This window comes from Pseudorasbora parva, chromosome 24 (genome assembly GCF_024679245.1).
Source record: "Pseudorasbora parva isolate DD20220531a chromosome 24, ASM2467924v1, whole genome shotgun sequence".
Lineage (NCBI taxonomy): Eukaryota > Metazoa > Chordata > Actinopteri > Cypriniformes > Gobionidae > Pseudorasbora > Pseudorasbora parva.
In genome coordinates this window covers 31,771,643-31,799,025 of record NC_090195.1, presented here as the reverse complement: position 1 = coordinate 31,799,025, position 27,383 = coordinate 31,771,643, and the positions used below count along the sequence as shown (strand labels likewise).

The window sequence follows — 27,383 nt, the reverse complement described above, 5'->3', positions numbered from 1 at the left end:
AGATACTTTTACCCAAGTGTATTGCCTAGCGGTATTATTTTTGACTCTCCACATATCTAAAATGTCTCTTTCACTAATTTAGACAAGTAAACAGAAGATTGCATAGTTCCTTAGAAGTTTGATCAATGGTAAAATTGTCTGTGAAATTCCAATCTCCCCCGATACAAGAGCTTAAAATATTAGCTCTAGTTTCTTGGGAAAAAAGAATGGCCACACCGGAACTATAATTTGTCCCATGACTACTATCTGTTGCCCCTTCCAATACATTTTCCAATCAATTTCATTTTCTGCATCACTATGAGTTTATTGAAGCAATACAACATTTAATTTGTTTAGCTGTATACTTTCCAGTAACAAATCTTGTTTATGTCTATCCCTCCCACCATTAGCATTAATGGAGCCCACCCTTAACATTTCAATTGAAGAGGAAGAGTGACAGACATAACAGAAAAGGAAAAAAAGTAAGATAACCCATGTTATGCATTTTTGATCAGTTATTAAAAACCCTTTTTTTCCTCCTTTCCTACCATTTCTTATCACTGTAATGTGATGCTTATTTAACCGAATATGCTTCTTTTCACTCAAAATATCAAAACCAACTGCTGTCTGAAGAACTGCAACAGACCTAACAAATTTCTCAATGTCCGGGACAAATCTTTAACATTTACCTGTTTACCAAAAGTATCATCCAAAAAAAGATTTATTTCTTCTACAATGACAGTTCATTTTGAATATCTCCCTGTAAACTATCAATGTCAGTAGAATCTGTTTCATCATTCATGTCATCAATTGTATCATTGTTTGTATAGGCAGGGGCGTTGGACAGAGGGTAAAACCAGTATGGGCCAGGGCCCCAAGGGAAGTGAGGGCCCTTGAAAAGACTAAAATATTTTATATTCGGAGTGTTCTATTCTTACTAAGTGAAAATAGTTTTCCTTGTTGGCAAGCATGCTATTCGCACTAGCTCCGCCTAACAATACCATAAAAACACGCACATAATACCATCTTCAGTGGCGTAATCAGTCGAGCGTAACGCTTAAGGATCTTTGTTTTGACGCGATTGACCCATGGGTTTGAATCCGCCTTTTGCAGAGCTTGCTCTTATCCCTTTTCCCATCAAATTATCACATCGAAAAAAACATCTTGAGACGCCATCCTATCACACAAGTTTGTTACTCTCAAAAGATAGCCTTACTAAAAACTGTCAGAACATGCAAACGAAAGAGAAAAAGTGTGAAAAAATAAGAGAGACAGAAACTAGAAAAAGAGAAATTAAAGAGAAGAAAACAGTTTTGCAGCTCAATTCTCACTCAACGCCACTCTCAACCTGAAAACTCCCAACATGCAGAGAGAGAGAGAGAGAAAAAGAGAGAGAGAGAGGCTGAAGAAATAAACGTAGATATGTACATATATATGTAAACATACTGTATGCAGACTACTTCTACAAACATTTGAGAAAGAAAGGGTTACTTTCAAGCGTGAATTAAAGCGTGGTACCGTGATAAACCTATACCAGTTGCCACTTGTGCAATAAATCCATTTGTGATTATTCCTTACTACTAAATATTTCACGGTCAACTGTTACTGGTATTATAACAAAGTGGAAGCATTTGGGAACAACAGCAACTCAGCCACGAAGTGGTAGGCCACGTAAAATCACAGAGTGGGGCCAGCGCATGCTAAGGGTCACAGTGCACAGAAGTCACCACATTCAGATTAGCTCAAGAACAGTGTGTAGAGAGCTTCATGGAATGTTTTTTTTATGGCCGAACAGCTCATCCAAGCCTTACAACACCAAGTGCAATGCAAAGCGTGGGATGCAGTGGTGTAAAGCACCCCACAAGCAATGAGACATGTTCTCTGGAGTGACCAATCATGCTTCTCTGTCTGGCAATTCGATGGATGAGTCTGGGCTTGGTGGTTGCCAGGACAACAGTACTTGCCTGAGTGCATTGTGCCAAGTGTAAATTTTGGTGGATGGGGGATTATGGTGTGGGGTTGTTTTTCAGGGGTTGGACTTGGTAAGATCCATAAAGACATGGATGAGCGACTTTGGTGTGGAGGAACTTGACTGGCCTGCACGCCTCCTGACCTCAACCCGATAGAACAGCTTTGGGATAAATTAGAGCGGAGACTGGGAGTCCAACATCAGTGCCTGACCTCACAAGTGTGCTTCTAGAAGAATGATAAAAAAAATTGTGGAAACCTTGAGGAAATCCTTCCCAGAAGAGTGAAAGGTGTTATAGCTGCAAAAGGTGCGCCAACTCCATATTAAAACCTACAGATTAAGAATGAGATGCTATTAAATTGAATGTTCATGTAAAGGCAGGCATCCCAAGTAGGGCTGGGACAACGCAAAATATGCGCGTCGATTCGTCAGACTCAAAATAAAGATGGCGGCGCCGGAGAGTAGTAGCTACCATAGATGTACATAATAAAGTATATTATGTAATTAAGTATATTATTTATTATGTATATCTATGGTAGCAACTCGAGTGGCTCCTCAGACTTTCAGAAGTGCAAGGCTTGCGGGTTGGCCAGTCTATGGGGTTGGCGCGCGGTGCGCACGGAGCATCACAGGCATGCGCACGCGTTTTGTTGTCACGGCTACATAAACAAATTTCTGCACACAGGAACAGACGTTTTGGTAATATTTGATGTATTTTAATCACAAAAACAAACGTTTGCATCAAGTGAAAGCATCGGGCACATTGGCTACCTACATAATAAGCTGTTTTAAATTTAAAATGTTCAATGTCTATCGCGCTGATGTGACCGAGGGTATCCATCCTCTAAGTGAGCAGTTTCATCCCAGGACTATTCCGGTTTTAAACGGAATATTGGCGCCCATAATGCACTCCACATGTAACTGTTTTCACTGTCATGCCGCGGATGCGCGTGGCGTTTTCTGTTGCGGGTCAGCCACGGCGTTTTCTCTGCCTTTGCACACTAGAAGCGTGTCTGACGCGGCGCTGCTGCTGCTATTGATGCGGAGGGAAGCCCATTCCTAATGTTAAACATAAATAGCCTACTGATACAGCAAAGAAAACGTCGGCAGTAGCCACATATCTGCTATTGACGGCAAAATAGGCTACAGAATATTTCGTTCTGTATTGACAGTTGCAATATTTCAAAATCGATAATTGACATTTTTTATTATTACAATTAGGCCTATATCTGCATGTATGTAAACCTACAGACTTTCAAACATGAAAATGTAATTTAATAATATGTATTCGTGTCAAAATGATATATAAACATCTTTTCCTACTCTATTTTGCCTGGAGACGCTCCCAACACACGTGAAAAATAGGCGCTCTTCTATTTCTAGCATGCACGCGTTTTCCGCGCGTCACAGGCAGTGTGCAAACGGACAAACTCCAACCTGTTACGGACACGCCATGCACGCAGCCGAGACGCTCACGCTTGCAGTGTGTCCCCGGATTTGATTAACCAACTTGTTGATATTTAATCGATGGGCATAGCCTGTAGGCTGAGTTGCATACATAGAAAAATCGTATAATATGTTTCTTTGTTGTAGGTTTATACTTATTTATTTGTGTGTGTGGTGTGTGTGTGTGTGTAGCCTACTTTATGTTTTCAAGGTTTTATTGAATGCATTGCTATTGTATAGTCTTACTTTGGAATTTTAAGAGCAATAAACATATGTTTCAATGTTAAGGAATTCGTTTTTTCATTCAGATAATTAAATCAACATGTATAAATTACTATTAGGCAATTAATGGGGAGATAATCGGTAATCGAATCGTAACCGAATCGGACAGGAAAAATTAATCGTTAGATTAATCGATGCATCGGAAAAATAATCGCTAGATTAATCGTTTAAAAAATAATCGTTTATCCCAGCCCTAATTCCAAGCCATTTCTCAAAACAATTTGTCCAAATAGCAAAATACCATGGATAACCTACAAAAGCCTAGCCTAGAAATCTAGATGCACCCTAGCGACAGCTAATCTAATCTGCCTGCGAGTGTCGTCTAGCAACTCTCATACCCTAGCATACTAGCATACCCTTCTGAGCTGTATTCCCCTAACTCTTGCCGGGCCAATCACATCGTGTATAGAGTCGGTGGGCGGGGCCATAATGACGACGGCCGAGTTGCGTTTGCATGCTTCTAGTAAACACAGAAACTGGCGAACGGTGGTCTTTCGAATCAGCTTTGACTGCGACTCTGGAAGACTTGGAGTTAAGCTTTTCTCTGAGAAAAGAACAAAGAACGGCACTGAAGTCATTCTTAAAAAGGGAAGATGTGTTCGGAGTTTTGCTGACCGGATACAGCGAATGTTTAATCTGTCAACGAGCTCCGCTTCATCTTCGTTGCTTTGGTTGGTTGTAGCGCTATCCTATTGCGTGCAGAGGGAGTTTGAAAGACAACCGTTTATCCGCCCCTCGGATTGAGCTGTCAATGGTGAGTTTCCAGACATCTTGATGTGGGTCTGGCTTGTCAGGCTAACAAAAGCCACTCTCTTACTCAAAATCCTTAGTTCATCTCTCAAAAGTAAATATCTGTGTCAGTGAACATGTCAGTGCCATCAGAATGACAAGTCCTTGTGTCATTGTGTACGGATAAGACAATCAAATTGTTTAGTCATGTTGTCAATATAACAGTTTACTCTGGAGGAATGTTCTGATGGAAACTATCTATATGATGTCTATGGAAACTATGGCTAAAGTTTTGATGACAATTATTGTCAATTGTAAGTTACATCTTAGTGTACACATGTGTGAGTGTAATTGCAAGAGAATGGAAAAGATTCAAATTTACACTGTTCTGTATTTTATCGACAGAACATGTCATTGAGATACAGAAATGAAAAGACAGCACTGAAAAGCACACACACACACACACACACACACACACACACACACACACACACACACACACACACACACACACACACACACACACACACACACACACACACACACACACACACACACACACACAAAACCTAAAGAAGAAATGTGGACATAGGAAAAACTGTACATGCGGGGCTGTAGAAATATACCTGCTAGTTGATGCTTCAAGCACCTTCGTTAGAGAAAGTAAAGATTCACCTGGGACCAATTTACCAATACAGGACAGATTTAGAAAAAAGTCTAATGAAAATATAGAAAGTATAGAAATATACTTGACATATTATGATAACTTGTTCAACCATTTTGCACGTAAAGACTATGATATGCTACGAGCTTGTGCCTAAATGTTGTGGGGGGGGGGGGGGGGGGGTAAAGAATATTCAATAGAGACCCAATATAATACATTTTGATCAACATGACATAGCAACTGATAAACAACAGAGAATTGTACATAATCATTTGCATGGATGTGATTATGCCAAAGCATTTGCAACTTGTTCAAAGAAATGAGAAACTGCTTTTTTGATGTGCACAAGTGACACAATGATGTGAGAATTGAACAGGTAGTTTTGAGAATTTCAATTCTGATCTGAGAAATGTACCAAAGCGACTGAGAAAAACTGTCAAATGTGATAGCTTGTGATGTACTTCATTGTACAATCTGATCGCTTTAGGTACAAATTATTTATTGTAGCTTTCTTTTGTAAAATTGTACCAGTTGACCTGTTACTTCTCATAAATTTATGATGAAGAGGATGAGTAAAGTCATTAAGAATTTGTTCAGTCTTTTTTAAGATAAGCTCATTGTACAGCTGATCTTAATCATAAACTGCAGTCTCTTTTGACCAAATGAAGTGCTTAGCCTAATGCATATTACCAGGCTACTAAATATCAATGTTTGATATATTTATATTAACAGTATTTACAACTTCAGTACAAAAAAAAAAAAAAAAAAACCTTTTAAAACGTTCACTGTCATGTGATCATTTAGGACATGTCAGAAAATGATTTTCAATACCCCCCCCCCCCCCCCCCTGTTTTATGAAAACAACTTATTTTATTTTATTTTTTTCCAAGATAACATACTGCATGAGAATGACCTGAGACTGTGATTGATTCTCTAGTGGAAATTCCCTTGCAGTTCTCATACTAACCAACAGACGACAGCATAATCTACAACTAACAGTTTAAAAACTAGTAAAATGACAAGCACGGTTCCAATTTTCATTTCTAATTTAATTTTATGTTAAACATAATTATATGTGTAAAGATAAAATCATGTGATAGATATACAGTAACTGTAAATTAAATTAGAACAATTTTGTTCTTTGACGGTGACTGACAGTAACCGGATATATTTGACCGGACCATATTTGGCCAATGCAAAATTATCATCCCGCCTACATACAGCACCTTCCTACACGGAAACCGTCGCCGAGAGCGTCTACTATTGGTCAACATTCTGACAAGAATGCGTGATCTGATCAGCCATTGGCTGAGAAAGCTGTCAGCCACAGAAACTGTTGATGCAGGTTGAGGAGCGGACGTGCCGGAGGAGACCGTTGGAGAGAGAAGAGGAGAGGGGAGGAAAGAGTCCTCAACAGGCACACTTTCTTATAGAATTTAATTTATTCATTTTTATTTTAACATACTGTAAGTATTAAAAGGGAAAATGGCTCAGCCAGACAATAAGAAGTTCTTTGAGAACCTGACGGGCGCTGGGAAAGCCATAGCAGTGCTGACGAGCGGAGGAGATGCTCAAGGTAAGTTACAGTAGAAGAGCTCAATGACATCTCACGATCGTTTAGTTTTCGTATTATTTGGGTTGTGTTCTATTGAAATTATCTACACATCGTATCATGATGACATCTGATGTTCATTCTGGTAAATTGCATATTGTACAGTACGATTCACGGTTATCAGAGTTAAATGGACTGCTGTCGTTATATCAGTACAACTTTATTAGCACCGAGTTGCTTCTCGTTAGGATGGATGAAATGGCTCTCGAGGGCCTGAAGAGATGGAAATGTAATCACCAGATGGTCACAAGGTCATATATGTTGCATTGTGAAGCGTTTGACTGTCACATGGTTAACGTTTAGGATCAGTGTCTGTCATCATTTAGATTCACTGGCTGGTTAATATTAGTAAAAATGCAGGTTGAGATGATGACGCTAAACACATTTTAGCTCATGCTGCTAACGTTAACTCACTTCACAGATGACAGTGACGCTTTCATTTCTGTCTTAACGGACATCGCATAACGGACAGTTTTCCCTTACTGTACGTCTATTATATAAGTTAGGTGATTGAATAGCATTTATTCCTGTCACTGCATTGCGGAATCACGTGACCTTCACGACGAGCACGTAGAATGTCATCTTCGCTGCCACCGTCGAGCCTAAAATATTCTGATTCGTGCTTATGTTTGCATGATGTTAATGACCATCATGTCTTTTACCTCATATCAGCACTTTCCTGTCTGTCAATCATCGGTATGACGATTTTTCGCCTCCATCCAGGAAGTTGCTGCGCGTTTCATAGCCACTTTCGCGTTATCATGTGCAGATGCCTTTTTTAAAGTCATGTCTGTTTCTCATTAAGTGTCATATGTTGTAAATAGGTGAATTTAGGTGACTTAAGGGGTGTAGGGAGTTGCGGATGCGTACGTGAGAAGCCGCGTTGAGCCGGTGAGCTTCGTCACAGGAAGCTGAGTCATGTGACCAACGCGCTCTGCTTTATAAACCGAAGTCAAGTTCCTTCACGCAGTCATACAACATCTTGCATGTGCTGTAAGAATTGAATACCAGAAGACGCTTTTTCTACCTGGTCTGACCTTTAAAATGACTTTTGTGTAACCCAATCTAGTCAGGATGATTCAGTCATAATAAAATAATACAAATGGGTTAGTTTACAAGTGCACTTTTACAACCCCCTTTTAAAGACTAATAGTTCCTTTAGAAATGCCAATCTAGTTTATGAGACCATTTCAGCCACTCCTTTATAAAAGTATATTATTTTAAGCATGCTATTTCTAAACCAAAGTCTACTTCTTTTTTTTCCTCAAGGAACTTTTCACTGCATATCTTATGAGATATGCAGATATTCTTGTTTTGTTAGTTACTGTGGTAAAACAAAAAGCACATACAATTTCATAGTAGTTAATGAGTCACCATAGATGCAGTGCGTGACTTCTGTAGTGACTCTGATCTGATGTAACTTACATGTAGTATTAGTCAGTTCAGTGGCTTAATGTATAGATTTCTCAGTCACTCAGGACATCTTATAGAATAATTCAAAAGAAGCTGCAGGACCTCATTTGTTGTCTGTTTAGATAAACTGATAGACCGTGACAAAATCAAAAGATTGAGCTTTTTGTCAGCACTTGTAGGGCAGCTAGAACCCTCAACTGACATCAGACTTAACATTTTGCCTGGTGAACAATTAAACAGGTGGAAATCCCAAAAAACACACACTGTAGGAGGAACCCAAGCTATATTTACAGATGAGCAGACGCGCACATCAGATAGACTGCTGACCACCTAGAAACCACAAAGCATTGTTGTTCCCATATGATTACTTCTCTCTCTCTCTCTCTCTCTCTCTCTCTCTCTCTCTCTCTCTCTCTCTCTCTCTCTCTCTCTCTCTCTCACGCACACACACACAGAGACACAGATATGTCTGGGTCACTATATTTGTGGGGACGTAATGGTTTTTATACTGTACAAACTTTGGCTAAACTCTGCCCCTGCCACTAAACCTACCCATCACAGAAAACGTTCTGCATTTTTACATTTTCAAAAAAAAACGTCATCCTGTATGATTTATAAGCCTTTTGAAAATTTGGGACCGCTGGCTGGTCCCCACAATGTTGGTAATCTCAGGTTTTATGTATGCGCAAGATCATATTTTGCCACAATTATGTATGCGCAAGATCATATTTTGTGCATGCAAAAGGGCATTTTGAACGCGTGTGAACTGTGAACTGAGTTTTGCGGAGAAATGTTCATGTTCATTTTTTGTAAATGAAGAAATGTGGACATAGGAAAAACTGTACATGCGCCACATGTTTACAAGCGCGGTGATTAACTTGCGTGTACAATAAGCGTGCATTCTCCCGATCAGTTTTGAGCATCCAGATGGTAATCAAACATGCCTTGTGGAGAGCTCACGGAGTATGCATTTATTTGTCATTTTTAACTGTTCAAAACAGAGCCTGCGTGTCAGAAATTGCTTATCCTGTTGCGCCCTCTATAGGCCAGCGACTAGTCAAAGTCAAGCTTAAAGCGTCATGACAGAGCATTAAGGTCGACTAGTCGGTGCAACCCCTAACATGCGTTGCTGTAGAAATATACCTGCTAGTTGATGCTTCATGAGAAGCACCTTCGTTAGAGAAAGTAAAGTTTCACCTGGGAGCAATTTACCAATTACCAAGATTATCAGTGAATTATGACATGACTGTTAGTTTGTTGCAAAAATGGTAAATGGACTGCTTTTATATAGTGCTTTTAACAGACCCATGGCCATCCAATGCGCTTTACATGTTGCCTCCCATTCACCCATTCACTCTCTCATTTACAACCCCAAATCAGAAAAAGTTGGGACAGTATGGAATGTGCAAATAAAATAAAAAAGAAGTGATTTCTAAAATTACTTTGACTTGTATTTCATTGCAGACAATATGAACACAAAATATTGGGAAAAAAGTTGGGACAGTAAAGCATTTACCACTTTGTAATGTTGCCATTCCTTTTCACAACACTTAAAAGACCTTTAGGGACTGAAGACACCAAGTGATGAAGTGTTTCAGGTGTAATTTTGTCCCATTCTTCCTGCAAACAAGTTTTAAGGTGGGCAACAGTACGGGGTCTTCGTTGTCGCATTTTGCGCTTCAAAATGCGCCACACATTCTCTATTGGAGACAGGTCGGGACTGCAGGCAGGCCAGTCAAGTACCCGTACCCTCTTCCTTCGCAGCCAGGACTTTGTAATGTGTGCAGAATGTGGTTTTGCATTGTCTTGTTGAAATATGCATGGACGTCCCTGGAAAAGATATCTTCTTGAAGGCAGCATATTATGCTCCAAAATCTCTATGTACTTTTCAGCATTAATGGTGCCTTCACAGAAGTGCAAGTTACCTTTGCCAAGGGCACTGACACAACCCCATACCATGACAGACCCTGGCTTTTGGACTTGTTGCTGGTAACAGTCTGGATGATCCTTTTCTTCTCTGGTCCGGAGCACACGGCGTCCATTCCTCCCAAAAAATACCTGAAATACTGATTCATCTGACCACAGTACACATTTCCACTGTGTGATGGTCCATCCCAAATGCCTCCGAGCCCAGAGAAGTCGACGGCGCTTCTGGACACTGTTAACATAAGGCTTCCTTTTGGCACAGTACAGTTTTAACTGGCATTTGTGGATGTAACTACGTATTGTGGTACTTGACAAAGGTTTGCCAAAGTAGTCCTGAGCCCATGTGGTGATATCGCTTATAGATGAATGACGATTCTTGATGCAGTGCCGCCTGAGGGATCGGAGATCACGGTTGTTCAGCTTAGGCTTGCGGCCTTGTCCTTTACGCACTGAAATTCCTCCAGATTCCTTGAATCTTGTAATTATGTTATGCACTGTTGAATGTGAAATATCCAAATCTCTTCCTATCTTTCTTTGAGGAACATTGTTTTTAAACATTTCAATAATTTTCTCACGTATTTGTTGGCAAACTGGCGATCCTCAGCCCATCTTTGCTCCTAAAGGATTAGATCTTTCTTGGATGCTGCTTTTGTACCAAATCATAATTTCAATCACCTGTTGACGTCACCTGTTTCAAATCACATCATTATTTAACCCTTTTACCTCATTACTAGCCCTAAATTGCTCCTGTCCCAACTTTTTTTGAAATGTGTTGCAGGTCTGAATGACAGGAAAGAATGCATATTTACAAATGACATGAAGTTGACCAGACAAAACATGAAATATTTTGTGTTCATATTGTCTGCAATGAAATACAAGTCAAAGTAAATTTAGAAATCACTACTTTCTTTTTTTATTTGCGTTTTCCAAACTGTCCCAACTCTTTCTAATTTGGGGTTGTATACACAGACGGCGGTGTCAGCCATGCAAGGCACCATCCAGCTCGTCGGGAGAAGCTGAATTAAAAAAAGTTGTATAAAATGACTTTAGAGGACGATGAATATAGTGTATTAGTCGAATAGGCTACTTTTGTGGTGCTTTTGCCTGCTTTTTGGAACTTGAAAGCTCCAGTTGCTGTTTCTTGAAATTACACGGAAAAGAGCATGGAAATCAAATTACACTTTTTCTCTTGTTCTGTTTTTCGAAAAATTGCAACTCAAATTGCAATATCAAGTGCAAGAATAAACAAATAGCCATTTCTAACCAGTTTCCCCAGTGTTATATGCTATATATATCCCTCTATAAAGGGATTTGTCTGTGTTTCTCTGCATCCAGGGATGAATGCTGCTGTTCGGGCTGTTGTCCGTATGGGAATCTATGTAGGAGCCAAAGTCTACTTCGTTCATGAGGTCAGTCACTAATTCATCCATTCAGAATTCAGATACTGGAAGACTGGTATGTCTTCACATGCTGTTCATACTTATATTGATATGTAAACATTAATAAGACAAACTAGTGTTTATGTCAGTGCTGTGTAACAAATGGGTCTAATGACTGTCAATGTTGCCATTCAATCTTTCCAAATGGCCAATCATTTATTTCCAATATAAAAATGTTACTACTTAAGATGTACTATGAATACACACATTTAGTTAAATAAGTCATGTATTATAAATAATATTTATATTATAATCCACTTCAGAGTTGTTGGCATAGCAGAACTGTTTTGAATTAAAGGCCCATATATCTAGCCTCATATAAACATGATTTTTTTATTAGCATCACATGGCATTTAAGCCCTATGTCTAGCTGTGATAGGCCAAATATCTTCGCCCACTGTGCTCTTATGCAACAGTTTTAGTGAAGAAACCCACACATCCATTTTCTTCTGATCCCACCCTCATTCTTAAAGGTGAAACATGTCATTTGATAAAATGCAACTATTTGCAAGTGCTGCTAATGATGCAGAAATTATACATTTAACCAGTATTTTCGAGATTGTGGCATATAGAGATATTTTGTAATCAGAGAGCCATGTCTTTGCCAAACCAGACCATCGCCTGCCAATCTCAGTAAGCTAGTTCATGGGATTACCTGGAAAACTGAATTAATTTCTGAGGTCATTGAAGGATAAGAGAAGGAGGGATTTTTATTGTGTGTTTGTGTGTGTGACTTACAGGGTTATCAGGGTATGGTGGATGGTGGTGACAACATCAAGGAGGCGACATGGGAGAGTGTGTCCAGCATGCTGCAAGTGGTGAGTGTGATGGGAATCATACGGCTCTCAAAGCACTCCTACATCCTCTGCTCGTACTGTGGCAAGGTTACCGGTCACTATTCATGGTCCCCACGAGGTTTAGGAGAATTTAGGTCACATACAATTCTTGAATGTCTTTAAAAGTCTTTAAGAAAAGTCATGAACTGCACTGTTTTATTGTTTTATAATGTTTCCTGTGGTGCACTTATAATGTTAGTATGAACATAAATTAGAAGTAAAAGGCATTTTTCCTACCATGATTTCATTCTTTTAGATTTAAACACTCTGTTTGAAGGGGCGTGTCAACTGTTCAATGTAAACGCCCACTGCTGTGATTGGCTAACATCTTTGCACTTGAAATGCACATGTTAAACTCTCTCAAACTTTTAGCACCTTTTTACTATTACAACTCTCAAGGTTAAAGCATTAGTTCACCTAAAAATGAAACTTCTGTCATTAATTCCTCACCCTCATGTTATTTTAAATAGGGATGCACGATATTGGATTTTTGCCGATATGCCGATATTTTTCAGCTCATTTTGGCCGATGCCGATATATGTTTATTTTTTCCCTTTGTTTGGAAACAACACCATTTTGAGCAAAAACTATTTTTTTTTCATTCTGGTTTCAGATTTCTGAGGTATCCTTACTAAAAGGATTCTTGTTGAAGATAAATAAATGTTAATAAAGTTCTTTTTATGATAAGAGTATATTAAAAGCTCTGAAAATAACAATAATAAAGTCAGTAATTTTTCACCCCAGATGCAGCTGTAACCTAAATATTGTATTTTTGGATTTAACGTTTGTGCACATGAAGTGGGGGTGGCATGACATCCATTGATGCTGTCTTTTAATTCTACAATTATTGTAGAGCTCCTTGGATTATTTTTCATCATCCATTTCGTAAAATTTTATTACAGATTAATACACTGTATATAAAAGTATTTAATTTACAAGTGTCATGCTTGTGATTTATGACATCATTACTGATTTGTTTATTCAGAACAAGAAGTAACTTCAATTTATTTGTGTATTCTACTTTTCATTGTATTACTCAGGGTGTCCGCGGGGTTTTAAAAAGTATTAAAAAGTGATAAATCAAAATTGTCAAATTTAAGGCCATTAAAAGTGTTAAATGTGGTCTCATAGGTATTATTTTTTTCCAAAATAGGTATTATTTTTTCAGACTATCAGGTGTCCTATTCTGATTGAAATTCTATCTGCGTTCGCGTTAGTTCGTTTAGATATGGGCTTTAGCATATCTGGGCACATAATCAAAGATCTTTCGTCTCCGTCTCAACGTATGTTTGATGCTGACGTCATATTCAGTGATCGTTCGGCATCATCTCAGAACACTGCGCGCTCAACAGAAAGTGGCTGCATGGCTTACGTTTTATTTTAAACTTACTTCAAGGCATATCTAAGCATAACGACTGTCCCCATAAGAGCAATCTTAAACGATTTATATAAAGTCTAAAATGAACAAAAAGAGTTGTGAGAGAATAAGGCGCGATCCATAGACAGTGAGATCCGCGTGTCTGTCTGCTCTTAAAGGGACAGCAGCCAATAAAGCTTCCTGTCAGGGAACAGAGAAAATGACTCGCTGCTCTTGACTAAATAACTTTTGTAGCTTTAATAAGGATTAACTATTTAATTTATAGTTTATGCAGTGCAGACTCCATATATCTTTGATAACTGTATTACATTTCTGTATATTTCCTAACTGTTAAGACAGGAAGGGCAGGAGTAAACATGACATTTATTATGGGTTTATGTTAGCATTGTTTTAAGTTTACTTAAATTAAAAACTGTTATATTTTTGAAGCCTAATAATTAATGTAAAAAAAAAAATCAGTAGCTGTATTAATATCAGTAATACTGGCCTTCATTCAGAAAAAGATGCCATTTAAACAAGTATTTAAAATATACTGTCTTTATGTTGTTTCTACATTAATTTGATTAAATGTGTGATTAATCTAGTTAGAGTTTTTAATCGATTGACAGCACTAGTTTTTAGTATTTTGTTTAATGCAACAACTCACAGTTATAGAAATGTAATATTTGGCTCTGGTTTTGTTGCTGGAAAAAAACACTAAATCATTTAATTGCTGAATTACCAATTATTAATTGAAATCAAATGTGTATGCAGTAACGCTTCTCCTTAACCAACCTTTGTGAATGTTGAGATCTATTTTACTGTGTCTGAATGATAACTTATAACAGATTTCCTCCTGCGTTCGATTCTAAATCTATTCTTTTTTGTATTTTATATGTGTCAAAATCTGTGTAAATAATAGAAAGGTCCCTGATTAACACTTGCAATTCAGTGTTGTGATGGTTTTAAAAAATATTCTGAAGGTAGTAAAAAAGGTATTAAAAAGTAGTAAATTTAACTTAAGGATTGCTGTATATACCCTGATTACTGTAACAACAGCGCCCCCACTACATGTATAAATATATAGCGGTCTAGCTGGAGGGCACTAGGACCTGGAGGAGCTTCTGCTGCTGTGGAGGCTGCCGCACGCGCTAAAGAATGGAGAGACGCGATTGGGCGCATATCAACACGTTATCATATCGGCAAGGCATATCGGCATAATGTTTTCATATCGGCCGATGCCGATTTTTATATTTTAATCGTTTATCGGCCGTTTCCGATGTCGTGCCGATAATATCGTGCATCCCTAATTTTAAACCCATAAGATCTTCGCTCATCTTCGGAACATATTTGTATTTTGATGAAATCCGATAGCTCTCTGACCTCTCCATAGACAACTTTTTCATTTACCGTATTTTCCGCACTATAAGGCGCACTTAAAAGCCTTTTAATTTTCTCAAAAAACCACAGTGCGCCTTATAATCCGGAGCGCCTTATATATGGATCAAGGCGCTCTGTCAAAATGTTTCAGTATGAAAAACCAATAAAAACGATTTAATAATAATAAAATGTTTCAGTAAGACTGGTGAACTACAAAGCCACACCGCGTCTCTACAGTCACTGTTTGAATGAAGGCAACAGCACTAGTACGGGGCATAAACATCGATCAATTTCAAAGCGGTCCTTCTTGGTGCTTTCGTTTTACGAAAAAACGTAATCTCTCCATACGCAAACGAACTACCGTCTCGCAGCAACTGCCAAAAGATTACCAAGGCTGGGAGATATTGTTAATATTCACATCAACGTTTGAACAACGTTACCATGGGAGTGAACGGAGTTGTCAGAACGCTTAATAAAGTGTGCGCATAATGAATGCAGCCTCCATTCTTCGTGAAAGATAAAGATAGAAATGCGCACAGGAAAAAAAACCTTGCAATAATGATATAGCCTACGATCCGCCTAATTCTGGCCAAATCACAGAGATGCCAATTCGCACGGGACTAATATTATCACAGGACCTTGGTGTTCGGCGAAATATGGTAGGTAATTTGCGGGGGAATTTTTACTTTACAATTACAGACATGGCCGATTCGCACGGGATTAAGATCACAGACATTCTCTGCAATTATTACAAATCACCAGAGGTCCCCAGATAATACTAATTCCGTGCGAAAAGTCAGTTTGTCTGACTGTTTTGTTGACATTCCCTTTAGCACAGCTCCATCTAGTGGATGCATAACGCAAACCCAGTCAAACATTTGACTGCAGTAGTTTCTATTCTATGCGCCTTATAATCCGGTGCGCCCTATATATGAAAATAGTTTTAAAATAGGCCATTCATTGAAGGTGCGCCTTATAATCGGGTGCGCCTTATAGTGCGGAAAATACGGTACACTTTCAAGGCCCAGAAAGGTAGTAAAAACAATTTTTTTTGTGTTAAAATAGTGCATGTAAGTCAAGTGGTTCAACCTTAATTTCATGAAGCAACGGGAATACTTTTAGTGCTCAAAAACAAAACAAAAATAACGACTTTATAACTTTATTCAACAATTTTGTTCAAGCCTGTGTCATTCTCTTACGCTGTTTACGTTGCAAATACAGTCCCGCGTCATCATTAGAACAGCATCGGCTGCCATAGAACTCGAAAACGCTGCACTATTTACAACGGAAACTGCCAGGCTGACAGTCTAGAACAAAATGGTTGAATAAAGTTGTTATTTTTGTTTGTTTTTGAGCACAAACAGTATTCTCGCCACTTCATAAAATCTAGGTTGAACCCGTCAAAAGGGCTATTTTGAAAGTGTTAATTATATTTCTGTCTATGGGGGGATCAAAGCACTCGGTTTATCATTTGTGTTTCAAAGATGAACGAAGGTCATATGGGTTTAGAACGACATGTGGGTGAGTAATTTATGACAATTTTTATTTTTCGGTAAACTAACCCTTTAAATAATCATGATCAGTGTTGATTATAGCCTTATGTTTAGATCGATTGCATCATATTTATATTTTTGTACATAAATCATTACATATCAGAAATCACTGGTCTCAGATCAGGCATTAGAATTACCATGGTTACTCACATGTAGCAATACTGTCGAGTCCATATAGTAAAGGTCTGTTTGCAAAGCCTGCGCTGAAATTGCGACTGATATCCCAAAGAATACACAGTGAAATGTACCAAATACAAATAAATAATGTTCAACTGAGACATTCACATGGTTGAAAATAAAAAAGCTCATTCCTATCATTAGGATCCTTTGGAGGGTAATGTTATTTTTAGTGTAGTGATTCTGTATTGCTCTTCTCTCCTTGTCATCTCACTAACACACCAGTGGGCACAGCCAAAGTTGCAATGATTAAGTAGGCCATTCTTATAATATAATGACCTCTTATATGTCGAAAGCTCAAGGAGAATTTATTTCTCAGTGCATAACCCTTTAATTATCAATTTAAGAGGTATTTGGGGATAGAAAAACAGGAATCACAATACAGCGTAAAGTAATTGATTATTACATTTTAAAAGGCTATGATTTCTAATTACAATCATGTCAACTCTCAGAATAGTTTTAACATGTTTTTTAATAATGCTAATGTATTTGGTATTGGCGGACTAGATCTGTTATGCTGCTGCTTCAGCTTTTGAATATTAGTGCTGTATGTATGGACTTGTAACTGTTCATTGCTACACGGACATGCTGCTGTGAGCATTTAAGATATGCTGCTGCTGCTACTGCATAAATAGACATGCATAAATCCAATTGCAGATCCAGCGAGATGGAGCGTTTCAGAGGAACTCGGATAGCGCTGCTGGCCTAGCTTACAGCAAACAATGAACCAGACTATTTAAATGTTGAGCAAGCAAACTAGTTGGCTGCATGATCAGCAGAGGTCAGCTTGTGTCATGCTGTAGTGATGTGATTGCTTGAAGGACCCCTAGACTTAAGATATTTATAATTTTGATTTCTTAAAAAAATGTCTAAAGAATGAAATATGAGTTTTAGAATATTCTAAAAGTTTTTGGGTTTGTCAAAACTCAACCTGAATTTGTATGGTAAAAATCATCACATTTATAGTTTAGGATGTTACCATAGACATTGTTCAACCTTAACCATATGATATTAATTTTATTTGCGAAAGTCTTAATATTACATTTTATTTTAAAACCCCGCAGATACCCTGCTATGGTGATCACCTCTGATCTCACAAGAAGGAATTGATGTCTTTAAACGTCACATGGTTCTCTGAACATTAAGCACAGATTAATGGGCCAATACCTGTTCCATCTCATATTACAGTAGTAACAATTTGTGTGATTGTATTTCAGGGCGGCACTGTTATTGGCAGCGCACGATGCAAAGATTTCCGCTCGCACGAGGGTCGTCTGAAGGCGGCTCATAACCTTGTGCAGAGGGGCATCACCAACCTGTGCGTGATTGGAGGAGACGGCAGCTTGACCGGGGCCAATCTCTTCAGAGAGGAGTGGAGCGGCCTGCTGGCAGAGCTGGTCCAGCAAAGTATGAGCTGCAGACGACACAATAGAAATATAATTACATTTATTGAGAATTTTGCGCGACCTTATTATCGTCAGTTCATTATATATTATCCACTATCAAATGCCACTTACATTAAATTAATGCACAAACATTCTTGCAATTTGGTGATTCGCTAATTATTTTATGTTTTAATCAGGCTGTCCGTCAGGCAAGTACAATTCTCACTTGTCCCTTCAAAAAATCCACTTGTCCCGGAAAAGCGTTAATGTCGAGTGCTGCTTTGTATTCGCCGTAAAGATCATCTTTGTGGTGCCGTTTTAAGTGATCAGACAAATTGGTGGTGTTTTCTTGTTTTGTGGCCACAAGACACTCAATGCAAAGTCCCTCATTTTGTTCAACATCCTCCTTCTTGTAGCCGAAATAGTCCCAAAAAGATGATTTTTGGTACAAACCTTTTTTTTTGCGGCAGATCCTCTTCGTCGCCCGTTTTAGCAGTGAATGTTTGGCCGTGAGCGGTGAGCAGCTGCACAGCGAACCAATCACTGTGCAGGCATGAGGAACATGCATGTCACCCCAGCAACAAACTCGTGTTAACTGTGTGCTACCGTTCTCTTAATAAACCATGGGCTACTACCCTTCACATCGCATGTTCCGGCGATGTTACTATCGCTCACGCGCACATCGCGATGTTGATGTTAAAACAGAATATCGTTCAGCCCTAATAAACAGTTGCTTGAATTGATCTGAATTGTGAAAATATTGGTTAGATTTAACATAGATTTATGTAGATAATAAAACAAGTGCTGTCCAGAATTGCATTTTTCTTGTTTTGTTTTAAATTTTAGATCTGATTGATGAGGAGGCGGCTCAGAAATACTCTGCTCTTCACATTGTGGGCATGGTGGGCTCTATTGACAATGACTTCTGTGGCACTGACATGACAATAGGAACAGACTCGGCCCTCCACAGAATCATCGAGGTGGTGGATGCAATCATGACTACAGCTCAGAGGTACTTCAACAGTCCATAACAACGTTACCAGATGTGCAAGATGTTTCTTGTGAGAAAATATGCCTATTTTTGAGTGATTCCCATTTATTAGTTTATAATTTTTTGTGGATTTCAGTCACCAGAGAACATTTGTGCTGGAGGTGATGGGCAGGCATTGTGGGTAAGATTACATATTAGCTTCATCAATTTTGACCTGGATTTGTTCAAAACATGGACTTCATGTTTTTGCACTTCATGGTGAAATCATGCTGTCTACTGTCAAAGCAGACACTGTATTATATATATCTGTATGCTGATGTGTATGAAGCTATCTAGCGTTGGTGAGTGCCCTGGCATGTGGAGCTGACTGGGTGTTGATTCCTGAAATGCCCCCTGAGGATGGCTGGGAAGAGAAAATGTGTCAGAAACTCTCGGCGGTAAAACAAAAATACATCACTTCTCACTGAATTTACATGCAACACACATTCAATTCAGTTTTATCCTTGCTAGTTTTTTACCTAGAAAATTGTCAAATTCATTAAAGTATGCTTGTGGTCGTGCACAGTGTTAGGGAAATCTAAAACTGGAACTTAATAAACAAATTAGGGACTGGTTTCACAGACAGGGCTTAGACTAAGCCAGGAGCAGGCCGTAGTGAAATTAGGACATTTAAGTGGCTTTTATAAACTTGTCTTTTAGAAAATATCTCAAACAGCTCAAACATGCATTTCAGTCTGGGATTAGATTAAGCCTTTTCTGTGAAAACAGCCATAGGTTAACTATTGTTAAGTTTCACTTATGAGATTTATAGCTTTCCATCACTACTTGTTCAAGATGTAGCTTGCTCAGTTATGTAGGTAGTCATCTATTGAATGAAAACTAAAGAACTTAATTACTCTTCAACATTGGTTATACATACACATTTACAGACTGAAAAAAGTATTTCTCCCAGAGTCATCTGTGTAAAGTAAATAATTTTCTACTAGTCCCAAAATGTATTGTTTATTTGAATATATTATTTTGTTTGCAACATGCCTATGTTTTTGTGGAACAAATGTGTTCACTGCCCCAGACTCGATCCAGAGGTTCAAGGTTGAACATAATCATAGTTGCTGAAGGAGCCATTGACAGACATGGAAAAGCTATTACTTCTAGTATAGTCAAGGATGTGAGTACTGAATGTTTTCAATGGGAGAGAGCAAAAATCTGGAATTCTCTAGAACTGGAGTGGCCCGTCTCCAATAAAGACCTTGTTCTCGGCCAGAAGTACAGCGACTTGGTCTGCACCGTAACTGGGTTTTGTGGTGTAGTGGTTAATGATCTGGGTAGGTCATTTTGCAAGGGGCAAGCCACTGTTATTACATTGCTTTTGAGCTAACGTTTCTTCATTAGAAATGGTGTTTCAGTAAGTGTTTATTTTCTACATAGGCCACTTCTGCAGCCTGAATTCCAGCTTTTTACATCTCTCCTGTAGTTTTTGTCATCAGTTTGTGACATGTCTCTTACCCTCATAGAAACGGGCAGGAATGAAAAGGCTGAATATCATAATAGTAGCTGAAGGTGCGATTGATCGTAGCAACCAGCCCATTACCTCAGAACATGTAAAGAATGTAAGTACATGAGGTATATAGAGATCCAGCCCCTGCGTTGATCCCTGACCTCTCTGAGCTCTGTATGTGCTCCCTCTCTGGCTTTGTCCTGTGTGGTTTGCTTAAACACACCCACAATCTTTTCTGGTAAGGCACATGTGGTCACCTCAAACATAACCAGCTATGGCTATCCTCTACTTGCTGTATATCTTAACTACTGCACGGCATTAGTGCAATGTGTCTTGAATTCTACCTGAAGCAGGAGCATGCACATTTTCTAGTGCTTTACAGTTCAGTGTAATTGTTGTATAAATATATTTTTAGAATTCTTTGTGTTACAAAAAAACGCTAGGTTAGCATCACTATTAGTATTGCTCATACTTAAAAAACTCTAAAATAACCCTCAATTTGTAAACTTCATTACATATCTTGTTACAATTTTTTTGTGCAACTTACATGAATGATTTAAAAAAAAATAGGGAATTGACAGGATTTTCTTAAAATTTTATTCAAAGAGACAATAATAACAATACAAAAAAAAACTTGTTTTACTCGTTTTAGTCATGCATGTGGAAACATTTATGTTTTCTTTGTTCAGATTATTCATATTGAAAGGAAGTGCATTTCCTCACCCTAAAAAGGTCCTGCAAGAGTTGAATTATTTACTATGTTTAGCAACGTCTCTAACACTAATCACTAAAAATGGTTTTAATTTACTGACTAGCATGGGACGCTGTTCTGATTGCAGCAATTAATGCTAAATTTCTTATTCTTTGCATGTGTGTTGCAGCTTTCTTGTGAATCTTTCTGCTAAATGCATGTAGTACCATGACTGATTTGTGTCTTCTGTCCTTGTTCTATGGTTTATCATTAAATATCTTTATACTGTATCAAACTTATATTCAGAAAAACGAATAGTTCACCGACAAATTAAAAGTCTGGCATCATTTACGCACTCATTAACGTCTCATATGACATTCCTTCTACAATAGAATACCAAAGGAGATGTTATAGAGTAACGTAGCTCTCTTAAATACAATGAAAGTGAAACCTGTACATTGTTTTTCCTGCTTCTGTTACAAATTTGCGGGGACCAATCACAAACCGGCTTATCCACCTTCTGCGCTACTGGCGGGTTTAACACAATGACGGATAGAGAAACGATGGATCGTTTTCGTTTGTCTGATTGGTTGAAGCACTATCCAATTTCGTACAGAGTCATTTGAACTGTACCCGTTGATCACACCTCTTGTGCAATAAAAATACAGGGCAGACTCCCCAGACCATTGTTCAATCTAAAAAGTCTGGTGATAGCCAGACAAGGGGATAAGGGTTTTGGAGACCCCAAAATTAAAATTATGTCATAGTTTACTTACCCTCAAGTTGTCCCAAACCTGCATAAATGTCTTTGTTCTGCTGTACACAAAGGAATATGTATATACAGGTTAAGGACAACTAGAGGGTGAGTAAATGTTGACAGAATTTTTCTTTTTGGGTAAACTATCCCTTTAATTTAAAATCTTTTTGTTGTCGTTTAGCTGTTGTGGCCACAGTTGACTTCATTGTATGGAAAAGAGCAGCTTGAACATTAATGCTATGAATAACTCCTTTTGTGTTCCTAGTAAATGGCGTATTTTCAATTTCGGGTTAATTTAAGATTAATAAATATTATGAAGACGTAATGTACTTTATTCAAAATGCTCATAGACATTTGCTTTATTTGGGATTAAATGTTATCTTGCATGATGGACAAGAAGTTTTGTTGACAAAACATGACCTAAAACGTCTAAATTCCCCTGATTCCTATGATTGAAGTCTAAATCTTCTTTATTACCCCTCCAGCTGGTGGTTCGGCGCCTGGGCTTCGACACGCGCGTGACCATCCTGGGCCACGTCCAGAGAGGAGGGACCCCCTCAGCGTTTGACAGGATTCTGGTGAGAAACTCTTTCGGATAAAAACAGGAGGATTGGTGGAGCTTACTTTAAGACCATAAACAGATTTGATGTCCACACACGCTGCACATGTTTCCAAGTGCACTCTGGGGAACTGAGAAAAGAATAATGCCGGAACGGAAAAACAGTGTTTCCTAAGTGATCAATTTGTTTTCAACATGTTTATGTACATCTTTGTGGCATGCTGTTGATTAACACAAACAACACTTACATTAGATGTGTAAAGTATATTAACCCTTGAATTCAACATGCATAAACTGGTCCTTGAATAAGCAACAACAATAGACAAACACAGTCTGCTTAAGCAAATAACACACAAAAAACATTACCTTCTGAATATCTTTAATGAACACATCATGTGAACATTCTCAGTGCAGGGTGGAAGTAGTACGTAAATCCCTAGGGTAATTGAAAATGGTATTTTCTGTTGACATGAAATATGAAACTATTTCTATGCTTAAAGTGAAGATTACATTAGAGCAGGCTGAAGCGCTACAGATTGCAATGCTGTTTTGTGTTTGTTGTCAGGCCAGTCGCATGGGTGTGGAGGCGGTTCTGGCGCTGCTTGAGACCACTGCAAACACGCCAGCCTGCGTGGTGTCTCTGTGTGGGAACCAGTCTGTGCGGCTACCCCTAATGGAGTGTGTGCAGATGGTAAGGCTTGGACAGATGCCACGTCGGGTTTAGTGCTGTGATAATAAAGATCCACGCTTCCGCAGTTCAGCAGAGGAATGAGAACATAGCATTACTGCTGCACTCATGAATCATTCCGGCATTTGCAATCCTATGAGCTGAATTAATTAACATTTAAATATTTAATAACATGTAATGAAATAACAATGAAATTGACGGCTTGATTTACATTGCTGCATTACAGTACTGAAAAACTGATTGAAATGTACATTATTTTTACTTTTTGTGTGTGTGTGGGGGGGGGGGGAAGGTCATGCATACTGAGCTTTTTACACAAAGTTTAAAAAATTTAGTTGGACGTTTGATGGAGTATTTCTGTGTCAAAAAAATTTCCGAGTATGGGTCTGTCTGACGTACAATGGGGTGGAATTATCTTATACGGGTCCTAAGGGCACAGAAGGGTGAGTAAACAGTAAACAACACGATCGTGTATAGGGTAGGGCTGACCCCTATAGGTGTCTGTTTGTTTATTGTATACCATACATGTTCAATTTCAGCCTCTGGATCAGATTCTGGATCATACATGTATGCTTGATTCTTATTGATAGCCGTGGTTTATTTAGGATAACGTTTTCTTTTCCACACTTGAGGATGTCACATCTTTCAGACGCTCTGAATGCAAGCTGCGCGCGCTCTGGATTTTTAGCTCCGCCCACACGATACGCCTCCATCCGCTCCTTTTCTTTCCAGAAAGACTTGGTACAGCCTATCTTTCTTTTATAAAAATAATAAAACAAAATATTTTTCAGAGATTAAGGATACAATACTACTCTACAGTTACTCAAGACTGACATAAGATCAGTGTTGCCACAGTTACTTTGAAAAAGTAATCTGATTACTGATTACTCCTTTAAAAAGTAACTTAGTTACTTTACAGATTACTTGATTTTAAAAGTAACTAAGTAAGATTACAAGTTACTTTATTAGTTAAATTCAGCAGTTGCCGACAACACCCCTGCCACCTCAACATAGAAATGACAACTGTTTTTTGCAACACTCACTTTATTGGAAGTGTAGAGTATAGTAAATAGTGTATAGTAAAGTCAACAATGTATCTCCTGACTACCGGATGGGCCCCGACTTTCTTATGCCCTAGGGCAATAACATTTTCACGTTATACCTAAATTGCAGGCCAGGCTTTGGGCCTTTTTTTAGGATTTTCCTTCGTTTTATATTTATTTTATTAACTAAAAGGTACAATGAGATGTGCTGCGCTGGTGGAAACAACACAAGACCATAACAGCTTATGCTATTTTAATGGCTGCAACAATGTTGCAAAAAAACAACAACAACAACAACAACACAGGCTCCAGTCGGACTCGGGCTGAGAATTTTGATAAGCTGTTGGTTTTTACTAAGGAAAATGACTAAAATAGTAACTCACAGTGACTTGGATAAATTACTTTAATCTGATTACTGGGTTGAAAATAGTAACACGTTAGATAAATCGTTACTGGAAAAAAGAAGTTAGATTAGAGTAACGCGTTACTGGCATCACTGCATAAAAAAAAACTAAAACAGTGTTTCACCCCTCCTTTAACTTTTTTTTTCTTTCGATGTTGAGATGAAATATGACCGAAACATTGGTTTCAACAAATCGTTTCAACCCAACAAATCACGTCATAAAATCATTATAATGGAAGTGCTTTTGTGTGTCTTGTAGACTCAGGAGGTGCAGAAGGCCATGGATGAGAAAAGATTTGAAGATGCAGTGCGGCTACGTGGCAGGTGCGTTTGAAAACTTTTGAAACTACTTTTAGTAGCTTGACTCTAGTTTAACTTTTATTTTGAGTATAATGCACACTACTGTTCAAAAGTTTGGGGTCAGTACTAGGGATGTAAATCGGATGGTTCATCCCAATATTTCAATATTATGATACCAGTTAAATGTTTATTAACTCAACTCACATTTTATTTACATGATGTTCAGAAATCATTCTAATATGATTTGCTGCTCAAGAAACATTTCTGATTATCAATGTTGAAAACAGTTGTTTTTATGAAAACTCTGTTGTTGCTTTTTTCAGGATTCTTTGGTGAATAGACAATTTATTTATTTATATATATATATATATATATATATATATATATATATATATATATATATATATATATATATATATATATATTATTTATTAATATATATTTTTTGTATCAACGTAGAAGTATTTACTATTAATTTTGTTTAATTTAATGTATACTTTAAAAAAAACGTAAACTGTTTTTAACAAACTTTTGAAAGTTAGTTTATGTTGTATTTATTTTAAACATATCTACACATATAACGCTTACATCTTATCAAATATAAGAATAACACTTACATGTTTATGTGTAAATGCAGGAGCTTTGAGAACAACCTGAGGACTTACAAACTGTTGGCTCACCGCAAACCAGAGACTGAACTTCCACAAGTAAGTGTCATGTCATCCTGAGAGGGACTCCATGTTTGTTTTACCCTGGTGATCTTTTACTTCATCTCAACACAACACCACTTCTGTTGACTGACATCAGCATGCCGTTGGGCCAGACTTAGCTATTCACAACCCTCAGTACATGATAGAATTCCACCCCTAGCAGATGTTTCCCGAGGAAACCAAGATTAATTAGTCCTGTCACACATCCTGTGTGGATATTTCTGCTTGTGGATAGTTATTTTTAGCTCTACTCTCTAGCTATTATTATCTCAATTAAAGGGCACATTTTTGGTAGCATTTATTTTAAGTGATCTAGGTGATCAGAATCACATTTTTGAATAGCGGATGATAAAACTGAGAAAAAAACATAGACTAGAATATCATATAGTTTTTGGAATGGACTCTTTTGACTTGGGCGATCTCTCAGAACACCCTAGGAACTGCATAGCAATACCCTGACAGCCATCCAAAACACACTAGCAACAACAAATTGACAATTTCCCACCAACAAGCTATTTTTGCTACTGTACCTTTAGTGCATCTTTATGCAAATTATCTATTTTATGATTGGTTACCCTTCACATCACCCTTTAATATGTTGAAATACTTATGGTTGGGTTTTTTTCCCTCTTTTTTTCTTTGTTTGAGTAATAATTCCAGACTTTTCAATATTATAATTTCTGATTATTCCTTAAGGTTTACACGTGTTATTACTTGTTATTTACAAATACAAATTTACATATAAAATATGCTTGAGGTCGACATCATTTTTTTTTTTTTTTTACTTTTCTGGTTCCCTGCTTCTTAAATATAAATGACAGCTGTTGAGAGAACAAATGAAGGCAAGAAACTATATTTTTTTAAAATAAAGGTTCATCGACATCAATGATTCCATGAAAAACCTTTAACATCCATGAAACCTATAGTGGAAAAAGTTTATTTAGATTGTTAACATTTTTTTTTTTTTAAAGTAGTTCTTTTAAGAACTGTTCACTGAAGGGTTCTTAGGGAACCGCTGTGAAAACCCCCGGTTTTTAAGAGTGTACAAGCAAAACCATAAATTTCTTGACCTGGCTTCTGCAATCTAGTGCATATTTAAATAGTAGTCATAGACTGTAAAAAAAAATATGGACATAGAGTCTGTGACGTCACCCATAGGATTCCGAAGAGCCGTTCTGAAGCGTAAATTAGAGACGAGCTGGCCGTTGCCATCTTGGCCTGCCATCTTGGTGCAGAGGGCCACCCAGGGCTTGGGTGTCAAGGCCTGACAACAGAAAATGGGCAAAGAGGTGGGATGTGAGCGGCGCTGAAGTGACGCAATGTTTAACAGACAGTGGATAAATGGCTATCTACCTGTCACTAAAAAAAGTGGCCACGCCCTTAATTATGTAGAACTTTAAGGCTTTATATAATGTAAACTAATGTGTTCTAAAAAAAAAATTCACCCCCCTCACTGTTGTCATAAAGGGCAAAATTAGCCGTATAGGCCAAAACCACAATTTTGCAACAGGCTGTAAATATATTTTTTTTCTGTTAAATTTTAACATGGGTCTCAATGAGATTCTGCTCCCTTCTGGAGCCTGTCCCTAGTGGCCA

At 38.0% G+C, this 27,383-nt stretch overlaps 1 protein-coding gene across 5 annotated transcripts in view; it reads left to right on the top strand.

The window, feature by feature from the left end:
• The first annotated feature begins 6,400 nt into the window (after nt 1–6,400).
• pfkpa (phosphofructokinase, platelet a) overlaps nt 6,401–27,383 on the top strand; it is a 32,796-nt gene continuing 11,813 nt past the window's right edge. For 3 of the 5 annotated variants that reach the window (XM_067435512.1, XM_067435514.1, XM_067435515.1), the window contains exons 1-12: nt 6,401–6,645; nt 11,356–11,429; nt 12,200–12,277; nt 17,980–18,169; nt 18,994–19,159; nt 19,275–19,319; nt 19,467–19,575; nt 20,653–20,748; nt 22,570–22,662; nt 23,209–23,334; nt 25,037–25,101; nt 25,715–25,784. In XM_067435512.1, coding sequence (XP_067291613.1) covers nt 6,555–6,645; nt 11,356–11,429; nt 12,200–12,277; nt 17,980–18,169; nt 18,994–19,159; nt 19,275–19,319; nt 19,467–19,575; nt 20,653–20,748; nt 22,570–22,662; nt 23,209–23,334; nt 25,037–25,101; nt 25,715–25,784 — 1,203 coding nt within the window. In that variant the 5' untranslated portion in view covers nt 6,401–6,554. Of the gene's footprint in view, nt 6,646–11,355; nt 11,430–12,199; nt 12,278–17,979; nt 18,170–18,993; nt 19,160–19,274; nt 19,320–19,466; nt 19,576–20,210; nt 20,307–20,652; nt 20,749–22,569; nt 22,663–23,208; nt 23,335–25,036; nt 25,102–25,714; nt 25,785–27,383 lie in introns of all 5 variants that reach the window. The other 2 variants (XM_067435513.1, XM_067435511.1) reach the window with 2 other exon arrangements.